Raw genomic sequence first — 23797 nt, 5'->3', positions numbered from 1 at the left:
GCGAGTACGAGTCAGTGATTCACCTCTCCTCTGTGTGCTTCGTGTTTCACTCGCCTGTTAACTGTCCAAGTTCACTTCTATCTGGGTCAGAGCGGATATTTAAGGTTGAACTAACTCCGAAAAGCAAGCAATACAAGCATAGAATTTGACTGAATTGATCTGTTTTTATGGATCGGTCACATTGTCACCGATACCCGATCTAGAATTTTTTCAGATATTAATATCGGAATCGGTGCATCCCTAATTGACACATGTGCACGTTTTACTTCCAAGCTCCGCGCCCCCCCTGCAATAGCTCCGCGCCCCACCTAGGGGGCGCGCCCCCCACTTTGGGAACCACTGCTCTATAGTACGAAGTGTACAGTTATACAGCTGTATACAGCAACTCTAGTTGAGATGTAGTGGGTAGGGTATGTGTTAAATACATGTAGCATATATGGAACAGACGTGGAGTATGATGGCATTATTAGTGACATCTCGTGTGTAACTTTTCTGTTATAGTCTAATTATGGCAGCATTTTGGGGCTAGAAGGCCTTTGAGTAGTGTGTGTGTGTGTGTGTGTGTGTGTGCATGAGGGGGTGTTTTTCTTTGTTTTTGCATGACATTCACAGCATGTGAATTCCTGAGATTCCTCACACACACACACACACACACACACAACCCTGGCTTCCGTACAGCTCACTTAGCAAAGAAACAGTGCCTGACCTTCTTCTTCACATCTTTGGTTCTAACTTCAGTGGATCGTGCATGTCCATATAAGTTTGGCTGCACTCCGAGAGCCGGACCATCACACCGCACAGCTGTTCACAGATATAATGCGTATAGCTGTTGGTATGGAGCCCTTTGGTTGTGCCCTGATTCCTTGGAAACTCATTCTTTCATTCCTCTACTAGGAAATCACCCTGGATGCCCAGTGAGTGGTCAGTCAGCAGGCCCCTCCCCCTGGATGGACTCCACTGAGGATCAGTCAGCACGCTGACTTAATATGTACATAAATGGCTTTCACAAATATTCTTGCTTGTCTTCTTGCCTGTTAAAATGTACTCTGATGCAGTTCTACAGACACAAAATGAATTTGCACACTGATCATAAAATTTAGATTTTGCTCAAGGGATATAAAAGAACTTTTAAACTAGTAATTGCTGCGGTTAAAAAAAGGATTTTCTTCTGTAAATATTTAATGTCGTTTAGTTTTGTATTTAATGCCTTTTTCTTTTAATGGTTTTGACTGAGCCTCCAAATGTGTAACTGGCTGTTAGACTTTCTGATTGGGAGACCACAGGCAGTACGGGTCGGCAGCAACTCATCCAGTACCATCGTGCTTAACACAGGGGTGCCTCAAGGATGCGTACTGAGCCCCCTTCTATTCACTCTGCTGACACACGACTGCACACCAACATACAGCTCCAACTTCTTCTTTAAGTTTGAGGATGATACAACTGTGGTGGGTCTCATCAACAACAACGACGACGAGACAAATTACAGAAGTGAGGTGAGCCGCCTGGCCGGGGGATGTGGTCACAACAACCTATCTCTGAATGTGGAAAAGACAAAGGAGATAGTTGTGGACTTCAGGAAATTGCCCTCCCAGCATGCTCCTCTGAACATCAATGGTACTGCTGTGGAGAAAGTGAGCAGCACCAAGTTCCTTGGTGTAGACATCTCAGAGGACCTGTCCTGGGGTAAGAACACCACATCTCTAGCCAAGAAAGTACCAGCGCCTGTACTTTCTCTGCAAGCTGAGAAGAGCCAGTGCTCCATCCCCAATCATGTGCACCTTCTATAGGGGAGCCATTGAGAGCGTCATGACCAGCTGCATCACAGTGTGGTACGGCACCTGCACAGCATCCTGTCGCAAGTCCCTCCAGCACATTGTGAAAGCAGCTGAGAGGATCGTGGGCACCACTCCCTTCTCTACAAGACCTTCACAACTCCCGCCTCACTCTAAAGGCCCTAAACATAGCGGGTGATCAGACACACCCCATGTACAGCTACTTCAACCTACTGCCATCAGGGAGGAGACTACGAAGTCTACAAGCCAGAACCAGTAAGCAGAGGGACAGCTTCATTCACCAGGCAGTCAGGAGGATCAACTCACTCCCTGCTCTTCCACTCTTTTATCCTTAATAAACAAGACACATTTCAAAATCAACAACAACACTCAAGTTCAACAAAGAACTCTAAACTGAGATGAACTAAGTCTAACGCTCACTCAATTTGCACTCCTGTTACATTTGCACATTATATTTATAATTCATTAATCCTAATTACACCAGATTCCTCATACATTCACTTTGCACATACAGTATGTTTACCTACTGCTGCATACGCCACTTTACTTGGAATGTAAATGTCAGAGACCTTCTATTTATTTTATTATATATATATTAGGGGTGGGACACGATTAAAAAAATTAATCGAATTAATTCGAAGCGTTGTAATTAATTAATTGAAATTAATCGCATTTCAATATTTAACATGAGAAATAATAATTTAAGTTTGAATGATGAATGAATCAATGAACATAAGCATAAACCTCAACATCTTGTTTATTTTTCCACCAGTCTACTACATAGACCAATAGATGAGTGCAGAAAACAGAGCAAACAGTATTCAGAACACTGACAATTCTGACCAAAAATATAGTTTAATTTTGGGAGTTTTGCTTAGGATATAGTAAGAATAAGAAGTAAATCAGAAGATGTTTTAAATACCATATTAGATTTTTTTAATTTCCCAGGCCTCTGCCACAGCGATAAAGTCCTCTACACAGGCATCTCCATAGTGCCTAGAAGTGTCTTCTGCATGTTCAAAGCAAATGACTGGATCTTCCATTCATCATCTATAATATGAGCTGTCACACCAAGATAATTCTTGTTGCTAACAGAGGTCCAGTGATCCCCAGTCAGAGCCACATTACGCTCTTCACAATAACCTGTTTTACTTCCCTTTCCTCATCATACAGCTGCTGCATTTTCTTCAACATTGTCTTTCTGGATGGCAGTTCGTAACTTGCATCAGTTGACGCAATTTGCAGCACTCCTACATAAACCGTAGCGCTCGACACCGAACGGCGGAGGCGTTTAAACTCGCCACGTCTTACTTAAGCCTTCGACAACAGAGAGCGGTCTACAGTCCACAACAATCCATCTCGACAGTGAATTGGTCAATTTGTCCGACATGGACTCTGACATTTTGTTTCCTAATTTGAACCAGAGGTGGGACCAAGTCAGTGTTTTGCAAGTCTTTATCCTCAAGTCCCGAGTCAAGTCTCAAGCAAAGACAGTCAACTCAAGTCAAGTCTCGAGTCAAGACAGGCAACCGTCAAGTCAAGTCCCAAGTCTGAAACTTGGAATTTCAAGTCCTTTCGAGTCTTTTTTTTTACAGGCACCAACTCTTTACGAATGCTACGCCAGGGGCGGACTGGGGAGGAAAATTGGCCCGGGAGTTCCTGACAGACTGGCCCACTATATATAAAAAATAAAGGGAACACTTAAACAACACAATGTAACTCCAAGTCATCCACACTTCGTGTTCAGATAAGAAGCAACACTGATTGTGAATTAATTTTATCTGCTCTTGTGCAAATGGAACAGACAACAGGTATATACATATATATATATATACGTGTGTGTGTGTGTATACTGTATATGAATCTATACATGGCACGTAGTGTATATGACTGTGTTTATTGTCATATGGACAATATTAATTCCAGCAATTATATGATTACAAAGCCACATAGGAATAGCCATCATAAGACCACCAAACAAGTTGTTTTACACAGTGCATCCTAAAGAACGACCTACAACTCTAACGTGGGTATTTCTTCCTCTTACCTATTTGTGGTGGTTAGTTTTAATCTAAGAATTTCAATAGCTTAAAAAAAACAGTGCGCAGTGCTCTGGAACCTTTAAGACCGCCACTTGCGTCCGTGTTAACCGTGTTAAGGTAATTTGTACATGGTGCCTTAGACGTTGCAGAGGCGACAGCAGTACATTTAAAATAACGTTATTTACAATTAAAATTGCTGTATGTTTTCGTAGTCCGGTCCGGATTTTCTGGGACAAGTTTTTTTTTCTGATCTCCGCTGCATACCGTCAGCCCGCATCAGCTGGCCCAGTCCGCGGCCGCGGTCCAACTCGTTCATGTGTTTACAGGTTCAGTCCGCGGCCGCGCTGAGCAGGTTAGTCTGACTGGAACGGGGGAGGTAATAACACCGTTAAACAGCAGCGTGACTACGGGCCGCAGTGCGCGGCAGTGGCTCCTCCACGGGCCGAGTTAAACCACCGGCGGCCAGCGGCCCACTAACCCATCGGCCCACCGGGGAAATCCCCGGTAGCAATGTATGCCAGTCCGCCCCTGTGCTACGCTGATGCGTTTCTTTACTCGTTTTGTTGGTGTCCGCCAGCCAAAAGATGACAGATCGTTTACATTTTATCTTCTCCTAATTACATAAATGTACTTAAACAAGAATGTTTCGTTACATCATTTTACACGAAAATAGCAAGCTTCATCGTAAGCAAGATGCTGTCATTACGAATGGTTATTCTAAACATTTGGATAAAATGTTTAAATATAGACTAATAAAAGGTTAGGGTTATTTTTTCATTGTTTTCTGTTATTGTGGGCTCACGGTGTACTATTGTTACCTGGAGATTCAGTGGGGTCACATATTCTGATGGCTGCCGTCAGAATTGGTGACCCCAGTTAAAAAGGCTCACCTGTACATCCCATTCATGATTTCATGTTGGCTGCAATGGTGAGGGGATGGTAAATCTTGTTTACGTAATTAAGAGACGATAAAATGTAAATATAAACATGTGTCATATTTTGGCTCGTGGACACCAACAAAACGAGTAAAGAAAGTGCATCAGCGTAGCTTACGTAGCATTCGTAAAGCGTTTGTGCATCTGAACAGAAACTGTGAAATAGCGCCCCCTGTGGTCACAAAACTCGACGGTCACAGAATCTGGTGTAACACCGGTCTGCGTCAGAAGGACGGAAATGAAATTAATAGGGCGCACTTTATAAATATTAATATGCGTTTTAAAATTTAGATTTGGGGTAAAAAAAATCAAGTCTTTGCAAGTAAACAGGTTCAAGTCCAATTCAAGTACCAAGTTATTGGTGTAAAAGTCCAAGTCAAGTCTAAGTCTCTGAATATTTTTCAAGTCAAGTCAAAAGTCTTAATATTAATGACTCGAGTCCAAGTCATGTGACTCGAGTCCCCACCTCTGATTTGAACCCCGACATGTGGTCGAGTGTTGACTGGCGACACTGCTCGTACTAGGAATACATTTAGCAGCCAAGTTATCATTACTGACCTGCGCGTAACATGTTTTGCGTTGAGGTGGTAACGAAGGGTGGAAGTGCTCCTGTGATAAGCGAACTCCTTCCTGCATAAAGTGCAAATAACACTATTTGTGTTTGTACTTCCATCTGGAAGTTTCTTATATTTAAATTTCCCATCCACCAGCGTAGCCTCTTCAGTCATCTCCACCATGCTCATCTTATTGTACATCCATATAATCTGTATGTCTGGAACTCGTGCACCGAGAAACATTCCACGGTGCAAAAGTGTCTCATGCGTTAATCTTTTTAGTTCGTTAATTTCCCTGTAATTAATTAATCGAAATTAACACGTTAAAGTCCCACCACTAATATATATATATATATGACACTTGTCATGGTGACTATAGATATATATTGTTCTGTGATTGTTATTCTCTGTTGACATATTCTGAGGTAACTGCAAATTACATTCTGCACAGTTACCTCAGAATATGTCAACAGAAAAAAACAAATCATAGAACAATATATATCTAGTCACCATGACAAGTGTTAGTATTTCAAAGTGCATGTTAAACCTGATATGTGATTCGCTAAAATCTGTGCTCCTTATTTAAAAGGACTTCTGAGTTTAAGGATTTAGCTTTCTGCTAATTCAAAATGTTAAAAACATTTGACTTTCTTCCTCTCTCTTTCATTTAAAGTGCAGGCACAGTAAGAAATGCACAAACATCTCCATCTTCAAGTAGAATCCATGTTGGGCTTTATTTTGGTCTGGAGGTCTGGCTGGCAGCTCTCAGGTGATTGGGAGGTTCTTCACAAACTCGTTTAGGCTCTTGCGGATATTGGAAGATTGGTAACCAGCGCAGTCCAGCAGTGCCAGACCCATGTGGGCATGAAGGGCTTGGCATAGGTGGACAGTGGACCCCTCACGCTTCCACCCCTGCCGTGGACCGTACCACTGTTGCTGGAGGTCCCCAGGAGGTACCAGAGCAGAGGGAGCACCTTCTGCTCAACCAGTTGTGGCTTGCAGGGGTAGAGTTCCCTAACCAGCTCTATAAAAAGAACATTTAAAAGGAACAAAGATAAATAAATCAAGGATACACTTGGGTGAAATCTTCACATACATTGTAAAACAAGCTCACACTAACAATGGACATGACTGCCCTCCCTCTACTCTGGAGCATCTGAGCTTTTGATATTTCTTCAGATGTGCCAGCATTTAATGTTCTCCAACGTATGACCCCCCCATACAGATCACTTCTGAAAGCTGCTGAAAACATTAAAAATCAATTCAGTTCAAATGAGTTACCGGGAACATTTTGCCCATGACCATATATGGGTTGTCCTTGCAGTCGGCCACCAGCTGATCAATGCGCTCCCTGAAGTCTTTTGAACCCAGCAGGCCTTGAGCTGCTTGATGTACTCCGTCTTGTCTGCAATGCTGTGGATGTGTGCTCTGCTGCTGTCTTTGCTGAACACACACAAGAGAGAAAACACAAGGATTGGGTTATAGTGTCCAAACAGAAAATGAACAAGGCTGCAATCAAATTAAACCAACATCAACACCATCAAAAATGGCAAACATCAAAGCAGTTCCAATCAGGATGCACTTTTTTTTGTTGTTGTTTTGATTAACTGTTTAAATATTCTGGCAAACTGAGGAGGTGTTACACATGACTCCACAGCTGGGATAGAGCGCCTGCCTCAAGCTGAAGGAGTATCCTGAGGCATCTCACCCAGACCCTAAAGCCACATCAACATCATGGAGTGATGATATTGAAGTCCACATGTTGTTTCATACTTTGATTCTATCCCAAAGGTTTCAAGCTGGTTCATTTTGAATCATTCTCGTTCTGATCCCAGTACTAACCTGGTTTCTTGGGAAGAGTCCTGTGCCAACTTGGAGACTGCAGGCATAATTAGCATTGTGACGACTTTCGCCCCAGACAATAAGCGGCCAGCACCAATCTTCTCTACCAAAGTAGCCAAGTGCCGAGCAGTACACTTTCTTACTGCAGCATTCAGATGACTTTTGAGGAAAACAGAAGGAAAAAAATTAGGGCATTCAAAAAAGAAAGTAATAACTATTAATCCATCCAGTCAATGTATACAGTACAACTTTTAGCTTCTATAAGAAACTTAATACCCTTATGTATGATCTAAGTGTGCAATCAAATGAACATATTCTATTCGATGGCTTAGTTTGCACCAGTTAGTTTACATCTGTATTTTTTAAACAGAAAATGTTTGTATGTCCTCTGTAAGCTAGCTAACTAGCCTATTCTTTAACTGTGAAGGGCAGTTTGGATCAGCAGAGCGGAGATGGAACGCAATAAAAAGTATATTTAATTTAATTTAAGTATTTATTTAAGTATATTTAAGATAAATAACTAAAAATATTGATATAGGCCAGGACAATATTTTGAAAGAACAATGGAGAAGTAAAAACAGCAGCCAAAATCAGTGCTGTGTTAGCTTCTTGTGACTGTTGTTGCTATCTGAAAGCCACAGTTTAAAGCTCACTGCAGGCTAACTGACCAGAGTCCTCCAGCGAGAAGGGTGTTCATGCTCCGAATGGGGGTGCAGTTCTGCACCATGCTGTCCAGAGCTGTGTCCACGTCCTGCCTGATTAAGCCATTGGACTCCGCTGCTTTGTGGAGGAGGACCTTAGCTGTAGCCTCCACTTCCTGGTCCATCCCTTTCTGCAGGCTGGAGTACAACTCCCTCAAGGACACCACCGCCATGCGGGACACGGCAGAGCGCAGGTTCCGCACCTGCAGGAAAGACGACGTTCCTGCAGGTCTGATGGGAAGGAGGTTCACGGGTAAGCGGTAAGGTAAGGTTCTCAGGAAACAGCAGGGGAGCGTTTGTCGAGGTCAACCGTTACCTTTCAGAGGTGCCGCGTCGTCTGGGCTCACGTCCCTCACCGTGTGCCTAAGGCTGCGCTTCATTTGTGTGTGTTCTGCCGCTCCGCCTGTGCGGCTGGAGCTTCTTATTGCTCCAGACGAGGCTGACACATCTTATCTCTTCGCATTCCTAGACACCTTTGTCCTCTCCTGGGAATACACACATACAAATCACCACAAAACATGGAGTGATGATATTGAAGTCCACATGTTGCTTCATACTTTGATTCTATCCCAAAAGTTTCAAGCTTTAAAAGTTTTGTGAATAAGCTTTGTTTAGTGAGTAAACATGGGGCATAGTGGCTGAATGGGATAAAAAAAACCCTCATCATGTATCCAAACATGAATTGCTACCTTGGATTTCAGAGTGTGGACAGTGTTCCTGATGGTTGCCAGGTCTTTGGCAGGGATGCACTTTTCCACCATCTTATCAAAGTCATGGTGGGAGGACAGGAACAGCAGCATACGCCGGCCCAAGCGCCTGAGACGAGGAACAGACCCCAAAACAGGAGAGAACCGTGAGTGAGGGATCCAATACTCACAGCACACCGACCATTTATCTTACAGCACACAATTTTACAAGGACGTCTGTGTCTAGAAAACACGATAGTCCTTCTATTACTCTGCAATTTACCAGCATTTGCTGACTTCAGAGTATCAGATTAGGAGAGTAAAAGAATCAGCAAAAGATTACTATCTGGGAAACTGAATAAGCTTTGTAGAATTCTCGTTCTGATCCCAGTACTAACCTGGTTTCTTGGGAAGCGTCCTGTGCCAACTTGGAGACTGCAGGAATAATTCGCGCTGTGACGTCTTTCGCCCCAGACAATAAGCGGCCAGCACCAATCTTCTCTACCAAAGTAGCCAAGTGCCGAGCAGTACACTTTCTTACTGCAGCATTCAGATGACTTTTGAGGAAAACAGAAGGAAAAAAATTAGGGCATTCAAAAAAAGAAGGTAATAACTATTAATCCAGCCAATCAATGTATACAGTACAACTTTTAGCTTCTATAAAGAAACTTAATACCCTTATGTATGATCTAAGTGCACAATCAAATTATCATATTCTATTTGATGGCTTAATTTGCACCAGTTAGTGTCCATCTGTATTTTTTAAACAGAAAATGTTTGTATGTCCTCTGTGAGCTAGCTAACTAGCCTATTCTTTAAGCGGTGTGACCCTTCAGTTTGGATCAGCAGAGCGGAGATGGAACGCAATAAAAAGAATTTTTAAGAGGATAAATAACTAAAAATATTGATATAGGCCAGGGCAATATTTTGAAAGAACAATGGAGAAGTAAAAACAGCAGCCAAAATCAGTGCTGTGTTAGCTTCTTGTGACTGTTGTTGCTATCTGAAAGCCACAGTTTAAAGCTCACTGCAGGCTAACTGACCAGAGTCCTCCAGCGAGAAGGGCGTTCATGCTCCGAATGGGGGTGCAGTTCTGCACCATGCTGTCCAGTGCTGTGTCCACGTCCTGCCTGATGAAGGCATTGGACTCCGCTGCTTTGTGGAGGAGGACCTTAGCTGTAGCCTCCACTTCCTGGTCCATCCCTTTCTGCAGGCTGGAGTACAACTCCCTCAAGGACACCACCGCCATGCGGGACACAGCAGAGCGCAGGTTCCGCACCTGCAGGAAAGATGACGTTCCAGCTTGTTTCAGCCACATCCAACACTGCCACCACCATCGTAATAAGTATAATCCACCACTGCAATGTGTTATGTAGGCGGAAATACCTTAATCACTAAGCAGTTAGATATGCCATCTGAATTTCAATTAGATGAGAAATGTATTTATAAAAAAGGAATTTCAAAGTACTACGCTAACTCTGACTTGACTTTGTCAGCAACATCACCTGTAATGTGTACATGCTAATGGTGTCTGCCAATTTTAGAATTCAGACAGATACACAGTCAGCAAATGTAGTGGCTTACCTCTTGAATAAGAATAATACAGACATCATGACGCCTGCTGCCAAGCACATCAGAGTGATTCTGAGCCAATCTACGGATGGACATCAATCCTTCAATTTTCTTCTCCCTGTATGAAGATATTGGACATAGACACACACTGTAACCATCGGCTACTGAAAGAAAAAAATGCTACAAGAAAAGGGACAAAGAGGAAAAAACTTCTCTAAATACATGCATACTTACCATATATGCAGAACACCATAAATGACTTGCTGTTTAACCTGCCCTAGCCAAATGCTTCAGAATTTTGCAGGTGTGACTTACCAGTCATCAGAGCTAAGCAGTCTGAAGCTCTGAGCGAGAGCGAGGTCTGGATTGGAGAAGGGCCGTAAAGTCTGCTGCTCGTGGGGATCCTTCGTGGGAGTTCCTGGTTTGAGTTCATCTAGAGAGGAATACCAGAACCCAAACAAACTGACTAGGACTTTTAGGTCTACCAGCTCAACTTTGGTTCAAATCAGCTTGAAGACTGACTGCAAAACATTATTCAATGTGGTGAACTAGATTTAAAACACTGTTGTGTAATGCAGTGTTAACAGCAAAGCAATTTACATGCAAGTGCAGTGATCACACATGAAGCGCTGAAGAGCAGGCAACACTCACCAGAGTCACGTGGTCTGATCAGTCTGATAGCTCGTCTGCGTCGTGGCAGCATGTTTGTAGTAGGGACAGCCGTGGGGGGGCTGGGATGAAGCGGAGGACTCAAACTTTTGACGGGACTTCTGGGGGTGCGTGCGTTGCTGGGGCTCGAAGGCAAATCATCCAGGAGGACACCAGTCTTAGTCTGGGCTGGAAGACAACTGTTCAGCTGCAGGTCTGATGGGAAGGAGATTCACGGGTAAGCGGTAAGGTAAGGTTCTCAGGAAACAGCAGGGGAGCGTTTGTCGAGGTCAGCCGTTACCTTTCAGAGGTGCCGCGTCGTCTGGGCTCACGTCCCTCACCGTGTGCCTAAGGCTGCGCTTCATTCGCTGCGTGTTCTGCCGCTCCGCCTGTGCGGCTGGAGCTTCTTGTTGCTCCAGACGAGGCTGACGCATCTTATATCTTGGAATCCTAGACACCTTTGTCCTCTCCTGGGAATACACACGTACAAATCACCACAAAACATGGAGTGATGATATTGAAGTCCACATGTTGCTTCATACTTTGATTCTATCCCAAAGGTTTCAAGCCGGTTCATTTTGAACCATGCTCTGTCCTTTAACTACTGGGTCTGGGACTACACTGTGCATGCCTTACTGTAAATACAATGTGTGGTGCCACGCACTGCCCTGTACTTTAGTATTTGTTTACAATATATGTCTACCATCACAGTTTAGATGTTTTTTTTTATTGCAGTCTGTTTCACCTAAAAGTTTTGTGAATATGCTTTGTTTAGTGAGTAAACATGGGGCATAGTAGCTGAATGGGATAAAAATTCCTCATCATGTATCCAAACATGAATCTCCACCTTGGATTTCAGAGTGAGGACAGTGTTCCTGATGGTTGCCAGGTCTTTGGCAGGGATGCACTTTTCCACCATCTTATCAAAGTCATGGTGGGAGGACAGGAACAGCAGCATACGCCGGCCCAAGCGCCTGAGACGAGGAACAGACCCCAAAACAGGAGAGAACCGTGAGTGAGGGATCCAATACTCACAGCACACCGACCATTTATCTTACAGCACACAATTTTACAAGGACGTCTGTGTCTAGAAAACACAATAGTCCTTCTATTACTCTGCAATTTACCAGCATTTGCTGACTTCAGAGTATCAGGAGAGTAAAAGAATCAGCAAAAGATTACTATCTGGGAAACTGAACAAGCTTTGTAGAATTCTCGTTCTGATCACAGTACTAACCTGGTTTCTTGGGAAGAGTCCTGTGCCAACTTGGAGACTGCAGGAATAATTCGCTCTGCACCAATCTTCTCTACCAAAGTAGCCAAGTGCCGAGCAGTACACTTTCTTACTGCAGCATTCAGATGACTTTTGAGGAAAACAGAAGGAAAAAAAATTAGGGCATTCAAAAAAAGAAGGTAATAACTATTAATCCATCCAATCAATGTATACAGTACAACTTTTAGCTTCTATAAAGAAACTTAATACCCTTATGTGTGATCTACATGCACAATCAAATGAACATATTCTATTCGATGGCTTAGTTTGCACCAGTTAGTTTACATATGTAGTTTTTTAAACAGAAAATGTTTGTATGTCCTCTGTGCGCTAGCTAACTAGCCTATTCTTTAAGAGGTGTGAAGGGCAGTTTGGATCAGCAGAGCGGAGATGGAACGCAATAAAAATAATATTTAAGAGGATAAATAACTAAAAATATTGATATAGGCCAGGGCAATATTTTGAAAGAACAATGGAGAAGTAAAAACAGCAGCCAAAATCAGTGCTGTGTTAGCTTCTTGTGCTCGTTGTTGCTATCTGAAAGCCACAGTTTAAAGCTCACTGCAGGCTAACTGACCAGAGTCCTCCAGCGAGAAGGGCGTTCATGCTCCGAATGGGGGTGCAGTTCTGCACCATGCTGTCCAGAGCTGTGTCCACGTCCTGCCTGATGAAGCCATTGGACTCCGCTGCTTTGTGGAGGAGGACCTTAGCTGTAGCCTCCACTTCCTGGTCCATCCCTTTTTGCAGGCTGGAGTACAACTCCCTCAAGGACACCACAGCCATGCGGGACACGGCAGAGCGCAGGTGCAGCACCTGCAGGAAAGACGACGTTCCAGCTTGTTTCAGCCACATCCAACACTGCCACCGCCATCGTAATAAGTATAATCCACCACTGCAATGTGTTATGTAGGCCTAAATACCTTGTATCGGAGACAGCTAAACGCAATTTCACTGTGACACCCAAAAGGGAATCCTTTGCCTAGAACTGAGCGACTGACTCACCCAGATTTCTTTGATGGTATGTAAAGATAAACACTGATTCTTTACAACAGCAACAGGCCCCAAAGGACCCACATCCACAATGGTGTTTACCTCCCAAAAGCCTACAATGCTGACCTTATGATCTCCTGAGCTTGGGAGAGAGGCCATCTAAGAGAGGCTGGTCAAAACCAACCTTCGTCGGAGGACACTGGGACCACAGTCAGGAAGGACCATAAAACTCTAAATTCCAACCTTATCTGATTGCCCACAGTTTAAACCCACTCTACGTCCTGTGTTATAATCCAGAGCTGAAGATACAAATATTTCAGAGATCTCTGTAACTCCAAATCTGAACTGTACACAGAATTGGGATTCAGCCTACAGGAACCAGCTCGGCTAATGCAGTCTAGAGACACCGAACTTGACTACCTTCCATACAAAGAAAAATTAATTATTCTTGAAACCAGTATTCAGCTTTCCAGCCTTAAGAACAAAGGACCACAAGACCATTTAAATGTGAACACTGTGCCATGTGGTTGACAAAGACACAACTTATGATCTTTCATGTATTCAGTATTAAGTGATCTTATTAGAATATGTGTTACTGTATAAAAACACCACATTGATGCATATCTATGTATTAGTTTGTATGTTACTCATCGAATGTAATCATTCTCATGTGTGCTTAGGTGACCTCACATTCATGCCTGTCTGTGCATTGTGTGTCATTTGTTGTCCAAAAGTGGAAATTGAGAATGGCTCAATGTGTAGACTAATAGAACCAAATTAATTCTTGTTTAGGCAGAGTATGTAAGACAATTTATTTAGGAATAGTTTACTTTGTCTTAGAATTGTGTTAATCTGTCTTCTTTGGTTAAGTCATTAACTAGACCTGGAAAGACGGGCACTCCTCGCTTCCCCTCTCCCTCCCTCTCCCTCTCCCTCTCCCTCTCTCTCTCCCTCTCCCTCTCCCTCTCTCTCTCCCTCTCTCTCTCTCTCTCTCTCTCTCTCTATTTCTCTATTTCTCTATTTCTCTATTTCTCTCCCCTGTCTGGGCAAAGGTCATGAATATTTATTAATAAAGGCCAATGGTCAATGGCCTGATGAACATAAAAGCGCCTTACAATTACGCCCCTAAAACTTGTTTTAAAAGCCCTAGCTCGAAGCGAAACAACGAGCTTGGCAGCCTGGTAATTTGGGAAGACTTGGAGAACTTCGCCAGACTCGCCGAGACTCAAAGACTTGAACACGCCAAACCATCGCGACTGTTTGATGGACTCACGCCGAACACCGCAGTGTCCAGTAGAGCGATGCCAAGAGACCGCAACTAAAGCTCTCACCGAGTCCCACAGAAGATTCTTCTTTATTTTATTTTATTTTCTTTATTCTACGTTTCGTCGTCAAAAGTACTTTTATTTCGTCTAGTCGTTCAAGTCAAGCTCATCTTCTTTCTCAGTCAAGTATCTGTACAAGTTTGTCTGCGCCCTCCAGCTGCGACTGTGACGTCACCGCTAAGTTTCCGCGACTCGAGCCGTCTCACGTGACCTGCTCCGCAGACCTCAGCTGCCTGAAGGAATGAACCGTGAACGCGCACCGGTTGGTCCGCATAACCACGCCTCTTCTTCGAAGTAAGACGCTCAGTTCATGTGCTGTTTTGGGGTTGCCAGCTTCTATCTCTCCCGGAGTCCAAAATAGTAAATACTGTTGCCATTAACCTGCCCAAACTTCCTCTTTCTTCTTTTCTATTCTCTCTCTAAAGACCTTGTGTCCGTCACTGGGTCCTACGCTAGTTAGGCAAGCTTAAGGATAGTCATATAATCCATTTAAACCTCATGACCGTCGATAACTATCATTCGCTGTTATTGTTTAATTTTATATTCTTTGTTGTTCACTATTATATCCTTGGTTTAGATTAGGAAATTCACATATAGGTTTAATTTCCATTTGAGCCAAATCATTCATATGCTTTGTATCAATTGTAACATTAACCATTTAATAAATGTGGACATTTATTCATCTGGTCACGGTGGTAAATGCATATTTTGGTCGATGGTATTAGGTCACTGCGCGGAACCAGAACTTAACCCTTTAGTAATGAGACTGATCAAACCATATTCCACCTCACTCCGTTATCACAATACTGGTTCCTGAGCAATCAGGATGGTGCCCCGTTCATAATCCATAAACTAACATATGTATCCGCTACAACCTTAATCACTAATTAGTTAGATATGCCATCTGAATTTCAATTAAATGAGAAATGTTTTTATAAAAAAGTAATTTCAAAGTACCATGCTAACTCTGACTAAAATTGGCTGACTTTGTCAGCAACATCACCTGTAATATGTACATGCTGATGGTGTCTGCCAATTTTAGAATTCAGACAGATACACAGTCAGCAAATCTAGTGGCTTACCTCTTGAATAAGAATAATGCAGACATCATGAAGCCTGCTGCCAAGCACATCAGCATGATATTGAGCCAATCTATGGATGGACATCAATCCTTCAATTTTCTTCTCCCTGTATGAAGATATTGGACATAGACACACACTGTAACCATCGGCTACTGAAAGAAAAAAATGCTACAAGAAAAGGGACAAAGAGGAAAAAACTTCTCTAAATACATGCATACTTACCATATATGCAGAACACCATAAATGACTTGCTGTTTAACCTGCCCTAGCCAAATGCTTCAGAATTTTGCAGGTGTGACTTACCAGTCATCAGAGCTAAGCAGTCTGAAGCTCTGAGCGAGAGCAAGGTCTGGTTTGGAGAAGGGCCCTAAAGTCTGCTGCTCGTGGGGATCCTTCCTGGGAGTTCCTGGTTTGAGTTCATCTAGAGAGGAATAAAAGAACCCAAACAAACTGACTAGGACTTTTAGGGCTACCAGCTCAACTTTGGTTCAAATCAGCTTGAAGACTGCAAAACATTATTCAACATGGAGAACTAGATTTAAAACATTGTTGTGTAATGCAGTGTTAACAGCAAATCAATTCCAACCTCTGCCAACTACTCCTTCACACATGTCCTCAGCAGGGGACGCCCTGGTGCGTTGCACTTGAGATCCTGAAAAGCACAATACATATTAACACGTACTCCATCAAAAATCCCAAATATAACTTCTGGTTTCATAGTGGTTTCTTCATGGTGCAGAAAAACATGTCCATGGGTGCAGGCATAGCAATGTACAAGAGGATCAGCAGGGCCTTTTTGTTTGTAGTATAGGGCTTTCAAAGCAGTTTTTACTTTTTTAATACTTTTTTTTTTTACTTTTTTTGTTGTTGGTGGTGCAGCAAATGATTTGGATGCAATTTCCAGGAGATCAAAAGAGTGAGCTCACCTTTGGCAGGCCTGAATGCACGGAGAGGCTCTCGGCCAGAAGGTTTGGGGAGTGGAGGCAACTTTGTGAAGGTGGGCGGAGAAGGCCTCATCAGTCCTGACGAGGTGACTGTCGTGCGTGAAGTGAGCACAGGCAGTGGGAAACACCTGCTGGAGTCAACTTCACCTGCATGGGTGAATAAGGACATTAGCAGAAATTAACTCACCATAACATTTCTCAGTGCCTTAGTACTACGTTGCATATGTTTCTTTATCTGAAAGTGCCACTGAAATATGATTCAAGCAAGATGGACGGAGAACGGCAACTTCTCATATGCATCTTGCTACAATTCATGTAATGGCAGCACAATGAAGTAGTACTGAATAACTGAAAGCAGGGCATCCGTGAGCCCAGAAGCAGGAAGACATTTATCAGAGCTTCAGTAAATGTGTGACCCAGTTTTAGTTTAGCTTAGTTGTGATTCTTTTAGTTCATGAAATCTTACATTTCAATACAATTTGATTCAATTTAATTATTTCAGAATTATTTTAATTCTGATACTGGGAGATACTGAAGTGCCAAACTACAGTACCGCCTAGCTCTGCTAATGGCTAACACATCTCGCCTCTGCTAGACACTGTTCCATTACTGAGTGAAACCATGTCAGATGAAGATCATCAAATTTGAGTATTTTGTACATTTAACAAGTGGTGACTATAAATGATCTAAGTATATGCAAATTTTTTGGTTAAAATTAAATTCATGTAGTATGTATGACACCACAAAATTAGGTCTGCTCATCACTTTACCACTGACGTGGGAACAAGTGCAAGACAAGCTTAGTGCAAGACGAAATTAACTTAACCGGGCACCCAAATAACCGGCCATGCCTCACTGTGTGTGCCTAGTATGTTCTTAGCAACGTAGCCATGCGCTCACCAGTACTGTCCCTCCACGGGTCCGGGTCTCTGCACCGAGGGCTCGTGTCTCGCTTGTGTAGTCTACGATGCAGAGTGGGAGTGAGCTGCACTCCCGGAAGAGTGACCAGAGGGTAGGAGGGCAGTAGGAACGACCCGGGGGGGTTCCCAGGCAGCAAGCGGCTGGATTTGGGCAAACCTGCATGGGAAAGGGCATCCATGATCATGAGTTTAGCTCCGCTCATTTGACACCTGAGTGAAGTTTCTGACTAACTGATCTCCTTGTTCCCAAATATCGTTTTTACCAATACCAAAACAAATTACGCAACATTATAAATTCTACATTTTGTACAGGTATTTCAATGACATATAAAGTAAAGCCAACATCAATAAGTCACCTCTACCAGCATCCCTGGGGTTAGCTGCTTCGAAGATGTCTGGGAGCAAGGGTTGAAGATGTCTGCCGCTCCGGTGAAATCTCCCCACTCTCTCTCTCTTCCACCCTGAAGAGTGGAGCTGGGGAGGCTCCACTGAACCTGGACATGAAACACAGACAGAACTGTAGAGGACACGTTCAATCTTCAGACCAGCATATGAAATTAAGACCTGCAGATCATACTGCATTTTAAATAACAATAATAGATTATGATAATCGATATTTTGGCATGGCTCAAATGTATATCAAGAGTAGCATTAAGTGGATAAACGAAATGTGCTAATGAATAGGAGCAATTTGAATAACATTTAAGAAAACTTAAATTCATAATCAAATCTGCAGATGGCAGTGAGGAGCAAAAGTGGCTATGGGAGAGTTGTGGAGAGCTGTGGAGAGCTGTGGATCGGAACAGCGCAGGCCTGGGGAGTGGGGTGCTGGCACAATCAACTGACTGCAATAAAACATTCAAGTCTAGTCTTGCTTGTAAGCTCACATTGTCCTTGCCAACAGAAGTGGGTACAAAGAAGTGCGTACCACTGCTTAACGCTGGCCAGGTGATACCCAATACTTAAAGAAGCCATGTTATATAGATTACAAAGATTAATAGATATATGCTTTGGCAGCAGTCCAGATGAGGTATCAGAAGCCAGCAAAGCAACATGACAATGTTTTGTTTAGACTGTTTGGGGGTGTACTAAAATAGTGATAAATGACATCTGTAATCCATATACATGTATTATCAGTATTATACTATGCTGGTATAATAATGATTCGAAGCATTATCACCTTAGACTAAACACAACCGCCTAGCAGATAACGAGTGTCACAGTACACCCACACTGTATGTGGGTCGTCAAGGTGCCCACTCTAATGTGCTCTACTCTACACCAAACATATCACAGCTAAAGTAATGAATGGAACATGAAATACATTAAATTCATATGTCTTCCTCTGGTCCATCTGGTTCATTCGTTTGTCTTCCCCTGTTTCTAATAAATACTGTCCCCATGTTTCATAATACAAATATGCAGTCATGGTCACTTGGCAGTCATGGTCCGGGTCTTGTGAAGGTCGTGGGTTCGATTCTCAGGCCTAAGGCCATGAGTGAGGTGCCTTTGAGCAAGGCACCTAACCACAACTGCTCCCCGGGCATGTGGTCTGTGCACCACAGCCCCCTAGTAATCACTAGTGTGTGTGTGTGTGTTCTAATTGCACAGATGGGTAAGAGCGGAGGACAAATTTCGATTGCGGTGCTGCAGAAAGTTGACGACCTCTTCGTACTATGCACTTCAGCATCAGCTGACCCTGCTACATCAGTTTACGTGGCCTACCACTTCGTGGCTGAGTTGCTGTTAATCGCAAACTCTTCCATTTCCTTATAATACAGCTGACTGTCGAATTTTAGGAGCGAGGAAATTTCACGACTGGATTTATTGCACAGGTGGCATATTGTCACAGTTCCACGCTGGAATTCACTGAGCTCCTGAGAGTGACCCATTCACAAATGTTTGTAAAAACAGTCCGCGTGCCTAGTAAAAATATCTTATCAATGTCTATATGAAAGAAGACAGTTATCGATGAAGAACCCACCAGCAGGCTGGAGGTAGACTGGATCCATCTGCCTCAGAACCTCGCCTTGAACATGGGGCTGAGCAAGGTGTCTCCGCCTCTCCATGTCAGGGCCTAAATGCAAAACACCAACCCACAGAAGAAGCATGAGCGTGTACTGTTAAGATCATCAGGTCTATAAGAAGGGCTACAGTGCCATGTGAATTCATTACAATGTTGAAGAATATGTGATGTCATATTTTCTGATAAAACTGATGTTTTACTGGTCAGGTCATGTGCAGAAAGCTGATGGTTCTACACCTCTGCCAGACCTTACAAACAAATGTAATAAATGTTTTTTTCTACTTCATCATGCATGGTTATTTGGTTTGTTGAATACGCATGTAATCTTCAGTGTTACACAGTACCAGTGTGGAGTGGTCCTTCTACAGGCATGTAGACATGGCCGACATCTGAGGGTCCCGCCGTCCTTCTGTGAGGGAAGGGTGCTGGTCCACAGGGATCCGTGTGGATCACTGTCGCTTGGGGGTTGTAGGGCACACCTGAAAATCCCACAGCAGGTAAAGTGAAACCCAGCATGCCTCCCAGTGAGGCTCAAATGCCTTGTGTTTCCCAATGAACAAGTGATTATAACAAGGGCTATGGTGCCATGTGATGTCATTAGAATGTGGGGAGAATCCTTAAGAATTTGTGATGTCATGTTAGAAATCTGTTTCTTTTTAAAAATGTTTATTTTTATTTGCTTTTTCCATGGCCACATGAACAATGTTAAGATTTATGAAAATTGTGCTGAGTCAAAGAAATAACCCATGCTCCATTAATTATATTATCCTGTACACATGAAATACAGAGCTTGACAGTCATCAGTAGAATAAATATACATGTTATTTTTCTGAACCTTAAAAACCCACTATATAAATGTGTATATTTAACTTTTAATTATTATGAATAAGCCTATAGAATCCATACTCATAAGAATTAATATACTGTCTTACATAGAAGTATAAAATTATGTATAGTATATGAAAATTTATTTTTCTCACCACGAGTGGTAAAACCTGGTGTGTCTATGAAGTGGTTCTGTTCCTGTCCAGGCCTTGGCTGGTCAGTTCTCCTTTGGTAAAAACTCATTCTCCACCTGAAAAATAGAAAGAATAGAAAGAGAGAAAGATCTAGAAAAAATAGAGAGATTTGTTAGTTTTGTATGTATCGTAATTCACAGAGCAAAATGTCTTGCGACTTGTTCTGAGCTTTTCAGCATCAAAACTGAATCCAAACATTCCACCTTCCCAACCAAACATTCCAAAGTTGAGTATCACGTGATATCACAGTTTCCTATTTTTCTAACCAAAACACCAAATCAGCCAGGCTGCTACAATAACCTGATGCAGCCTGGCTTGTACCCAAAGGGTTCATACCAGAGACCGTTTATATTATATATATACATCAAAGACATGAATAGAAGCTAGCTAGCAGTGGTGCTAACGACAGCTAGCGTCGCCACAGCGGGCGGAAATTATCATACAGTTAAGCCCGCCCACTAAGAGGGAAGATATGATTGGTCAATTTTGCTGTCATTTGAAACTGGTATTGCGCTGATTGGCCTAGGTGCACGCACCACTTCCTCGTTTGGTGTCAGGATGGTACCATAGTTCCGGTTGGTATACGGAAGTGCCGATGTTATGGCCGAGTCTAAATTCACAAGGAGTTCCCGAAGTTTACCGTCAACGATGTGCGTCGTATTGTCAGAGCATCAAGTACAACGACACAGAGTAAACTTGAAAAGGGTTTCAAGTTCTACGTTTCATCCTACCTCTGCAATTTTGAAGGTAAGTGGCTGACGCTAGTTAGCTAGCTAGCCTGAGGTGGCAGTCTAATGAAGTGATGTTGTTTTTAGTAACGAACCAACCTGTCCTAGTACTAGAAATGCCTTTTAAAACATGTTTGTATTTCTGATGGAAGTATCAGGCAAAAGTAAGGCTAACGAGATAACAGTGAGGGCTCACTGCTACAGATCTATGAAGAAAACAGATACGCCACACCAGCTGAGAGTAGGACTGGTTAAAATGACACGAGTTCTGTTCAGTGTCACTTTCAAAGTTCTGTTGAACAAGTTCAAAAGTTAGTTCAACACAAGTTCAATCTTTTATCCTTGCTCTTACTTCACGTAAGCTGTGATAAACATAGGCATTGGTTTTTAAAGCTTACAATGGTAGCCAAATGCAGAGTAGCTGAGTGGGAATCATTAGCAGTCTATTTTGCCTATAGTAAACAAATGGGAGTTTATTTTATAGTTCGAGCTATTGTTATCTACCTCTATGATTCAAAAGCAGAATATAGTCCACCTCAGCTATTCTTCAAACTGCATTTTCTAAAATCTGTCAATCTGTCTTTCAAATCTTTCATCTTAACTTCTTTATTAACATGTGGCTTCAACACTTACACCTATTAACATATTCTGATAACACTCTTCAAGAAGCAGTTGAAGTAAAACCTGTTCTGTTGTAGGTGGTGGAAACAACAAAATAATATAAATATAAGTAGGCCTGTTTCACTCCTATGTGTAAGCATTTCATCTGGAGTGAAAATGAAGTTTACATCTAAAATATATTTAATTTATAGTTGATTGAACCATGCACAACACTGTAGAATAGAAAGACAGTATAGCCAAGTGTTTTAAGAGTGATGCAAAACAGCACAAACGTTACATGAGACAATAGACAAGTGACATTCACCACTAACAACATGATGGGACAGATATTGCGCCTATTGACATTGCTGAAGTCTTCTTTTCAGGATATTACATTTTGCCTCTTGTGTATTTCAGATGACATTACGTGATTCAATGCCAGTTGTGCTCATTAACAGCAACTGCTCTTGTGTTGCTGGTTGCATTGCTTTTCCAGACTGCTCATTATTCTGAATCTGGCATGTCTGTCGTCCCTCCTGTCCTTTCATGCACACAGACAGAACAGAAGTGGCATAAACCACCAACAATGGTTTGTCTTATTTCATTATTTAATGTTAGTTAATGTATCACAGTCACTTTACTAACACCATCTTTTAAATTAATAGGGGGTGAAGCCTGGACCCGTGGATGCCATGGTTGTCCTAAAGCCAAAACCAGGTGCTACTACAGCCAGTGGAGTTAGGTATGTAGTACCAAATTTAATAGGCAGATTACAGTGTGTGGTAAAAAAATAAATGCTTTTGATCATCTGATAAGACCCTGTTCTCTTCAAAATTTAATTTAGCCTCGTTGTACTTCAGATGACATGTGATATGTGATTCACAATCAGTTGTGCTCGTGAACAGATTACAATGTGTAAAAATAAATGTTATTCACTCTTCTTTTATTTCAGAAGTATACTTTTCAAGGGCTACAGCGGTGAGCTCCCACACCCGGCCACCCTCAATCCTGGACCAGTCTACGCTGGAATGAAAGCAGATTCTCTTCCACTCATCTGCACAATGAACATCTCGCCTGACAAGCCACTTGTGGACTCCATCTTTGGGAAGGTACAAGTTGGCAGTGTACTGTCCTATCAACAACCACCACCTCCATCTGACAGTGTTGTCATACATGAGGATGCACCCCCATTCCCGAGTCTGCCACTAGAATGTTACCATATAAGCCCACCTGAATATTCATTTGTGCCAACACACCAAGAACAGCTACACCTAAGCTCACTTTCTGTGACCTTGTCACAGTCACACCTTATTGAGGAGGCAACAAGATCCCAAAGTGCTACACCTGAGTGGCATTCACTTAGGAGAGAAAGAGTGACTGCGTCGCATTTCAGAGAGGTGAGCCACGTTAGAGGTCCAGGTGCTGCAGAAAGCCTGGCAGAAAGGATAATCCGAGGGACACGACAAACAGCACACATGAAAAGGGGACTTGAAATGGAAACAGGGGCCTTAAAGGACTATGCAGATCTGAAAAACTTGAACTTGACCAAGTGTGGGCTAGTTATTCATCCAGATGCATCTTGGCTGGGTGCATCACCTGATGGACTTGTATATGACCCACTTGAGCGTCCATCATTTGGGCTTGTTGAAATTAAGTGCCCAAATACACAAAGCTATGTAGACTGCAAATTCCTTAAAAGTGGCACAAGGCCTACACAAAATGAAGGAGAGCCATTGTTATTATTGGCAAATTCAGTGCCAGTTATTGATTACTGGTATGCAGTGGTGTGATTTAGTTATCTGTGCCCATGATGATATCTTTGTGCAGCGAGTTTACAGAGATAGCAGTGTATTAGAAGAGGTGAAAAGGAGGTGTGACATGTTTTTCTTTAACATTTGCATGCCAAAATACCTCTCTATGCCCAAGCAATAGAAAATCATAATGAAGACATGAACTCATGAACAATTAAACTATTTCAATTTATTCTGTCAATTGTATTACTATTGTTTTCATTTCATTTTTTACAAATACAGTAAAAGTTAAGAAATACATAATGTTGTATTGTGTTGTGTCAATTTTACATATAAAAGTGAAAGCATTTTATACAATTAATCATA

The 23797-nt window shown here is 42.5% G+C and overlaps 4 protein-coding genes across 6 annotated transcripts in view; 3 read left to right on the top strand and 1 right to left on the bottom strand.

Moving 5' to 3' along the window:
* The window catches only part of LOC143476764 (uncharacterized), a 7819-nt gene extending 6515 nt beyond the window's left edge, over window positions 1-1304 (top strand). Inside the window, exon 8 of the mRNA XM_076975107.1 lies at window positions 895-1304. Within this exon, the coding sequence (XP_076831222.1) occupies window positions 895-918 (24 nt within the window). The 3' untranslated portion in view covers window positions 919-1304. The remainder of the gene's footprint in view (window positions 1-894) is intronic.
* LOC143475947 (uncharacterized) overlaps window positions 1-23797 on the top strand; it is a 71575-nt gene that overhangs the window by 10533 nt on the left and 37245 nt on the right. The gene's annotated exons all lie outside the window — the stretch shown is intronic.
* Window positions 5849-20741, bottom strand: LOC143476184 (uncharacterized). Its single transcript, XM_076974245.1, has 24 exons — window positions 20314-20741; window positions 19678-19812; window positions 19292-19384; window positions 17664-17801; window positions 17288-17464; window positions 16370-16534; window positions 16030-16095; window positions 15747-15864; window positions 15444-15549; window positions 12624-12859; window positions 12011-12136; window positions 11621-11747; window positions 11075-11243; window positions 10777-10989; window positions 10441-10558; window positions 10138-10243; window positions 9597-9832; window positions 8952-9110; window positions 8557-8683; window positions 8184-8352; window positions 7835-8098; window positions 7167-7325; window positions 6606-6767; window positions 5849-6348 (listed from the first exon to the last, which is right to left on the bottom strand). Exons 1-20 carry the CDS (start codon window positions 20399-20401, stop codon window positions 8317-8319), a joined length of 2739 nt encoding a protein of 912 aa, XP_076830360.1. The 5' UTR covers window positions 20402-20741; the 3' UTR covers window positions 5849-6348; window positions 6606-6767; window positions 7167-7325; window positions 7835-8098; window positions 8184-8316.
* On the top strand, window positions 20732-23621 carry LOC143476995 (uncharacterized). Of its 3 annotated transcripts, none has more exons than XM_076975424.1 (4): window positions 20732-21099; window positions 22177-22269; window positions 22346-22422; window positions 22636-23621. In XM_076975424.1, exons 1-4 carry the CDS (start codon window positions 20953-20955, stop codon window positions 23468-23470), a joined length of 1152 nt encoding a protein of 383 aa, XP_076831539.1. In that variant the 5' UTR covers window positions 20732-20952; the 3' UTR covers window positions 23471-23621. The 3 variants fall into 3 exon arrangements, with proteins under 3 accessions (XP_076831539.1, XP_076831538.1, XP_076831540.1); XM_076975423.1 differs by having other exon boundaries at window positions 22633-23621; XM_076975425.1 differs by having other exon boundaries at window positions 21233-22269; window positions 22633-23621.

The sequence above is a fragment of the Brachyhypopomus gauderio genome, chromosome 15 (assembly GCF_052324685.1).
Source record: "Brachyhypopomus gauderio isolate BG-103 chromosome 15, BGAUD_0.2, whole genome shotgun sequence".
Taxonomy (NCBI): domain Eukaryota; kingdom Metazoa; phylum Chordata; class Actinopteri; order Gymnotiformes; family Hypopomidae; genus Brachyhypopomus; species Brachyhypopomus gauderio.
Note: the sequence above shows the minus strand (reverse complement) of the source record. Positions and strands in the feature narration are given on the sequence as shown.

Coding starts and splice junctions, on each gene's coding strand:
- LOC143476184 (XM_076974245.1), bottom strand. CDS start 20,401: ATGAGTTTTTACCAAAGGAGAACTGACCAGCCAAGGCCTGGACAGGAA. Junction 19,813..20,313: donor ACCAGGTTTTACCACTCGTG/GTGAGAAAAATA, acceptor TGGGATTTTCAG/GTGTGCCCTACAACCCCCAA. Junction 12,137..12,623: donor CTTCTCGCTGGAGGACTCTG/GTCAGTTAGCCT, acceptor TTTCCTCAAAAG/TCATCTGAATGCTGCAGTAA.
- LOC143476995 (XM_076975423.1), top strand. CDS start 20,953: ATGGCCGAGTCTAAATTCACAAGGAGTTCCCGAAGTTTACCGTCAACG. Junction 21,100..22,176: donor CTACCTCTGCAATTTTGAAG/GTAAGTGGCTGA, acceptor TTGCTTTTCCAG/ACTGCTCATTATTCTGAATC. Junction 22,270..22,345: donor GGCATAAACCACCAACAATG/GTTTGTCTTATT, acceptor TTAAATTAATAG/GGGGTGAAGCCTGGACCCGT.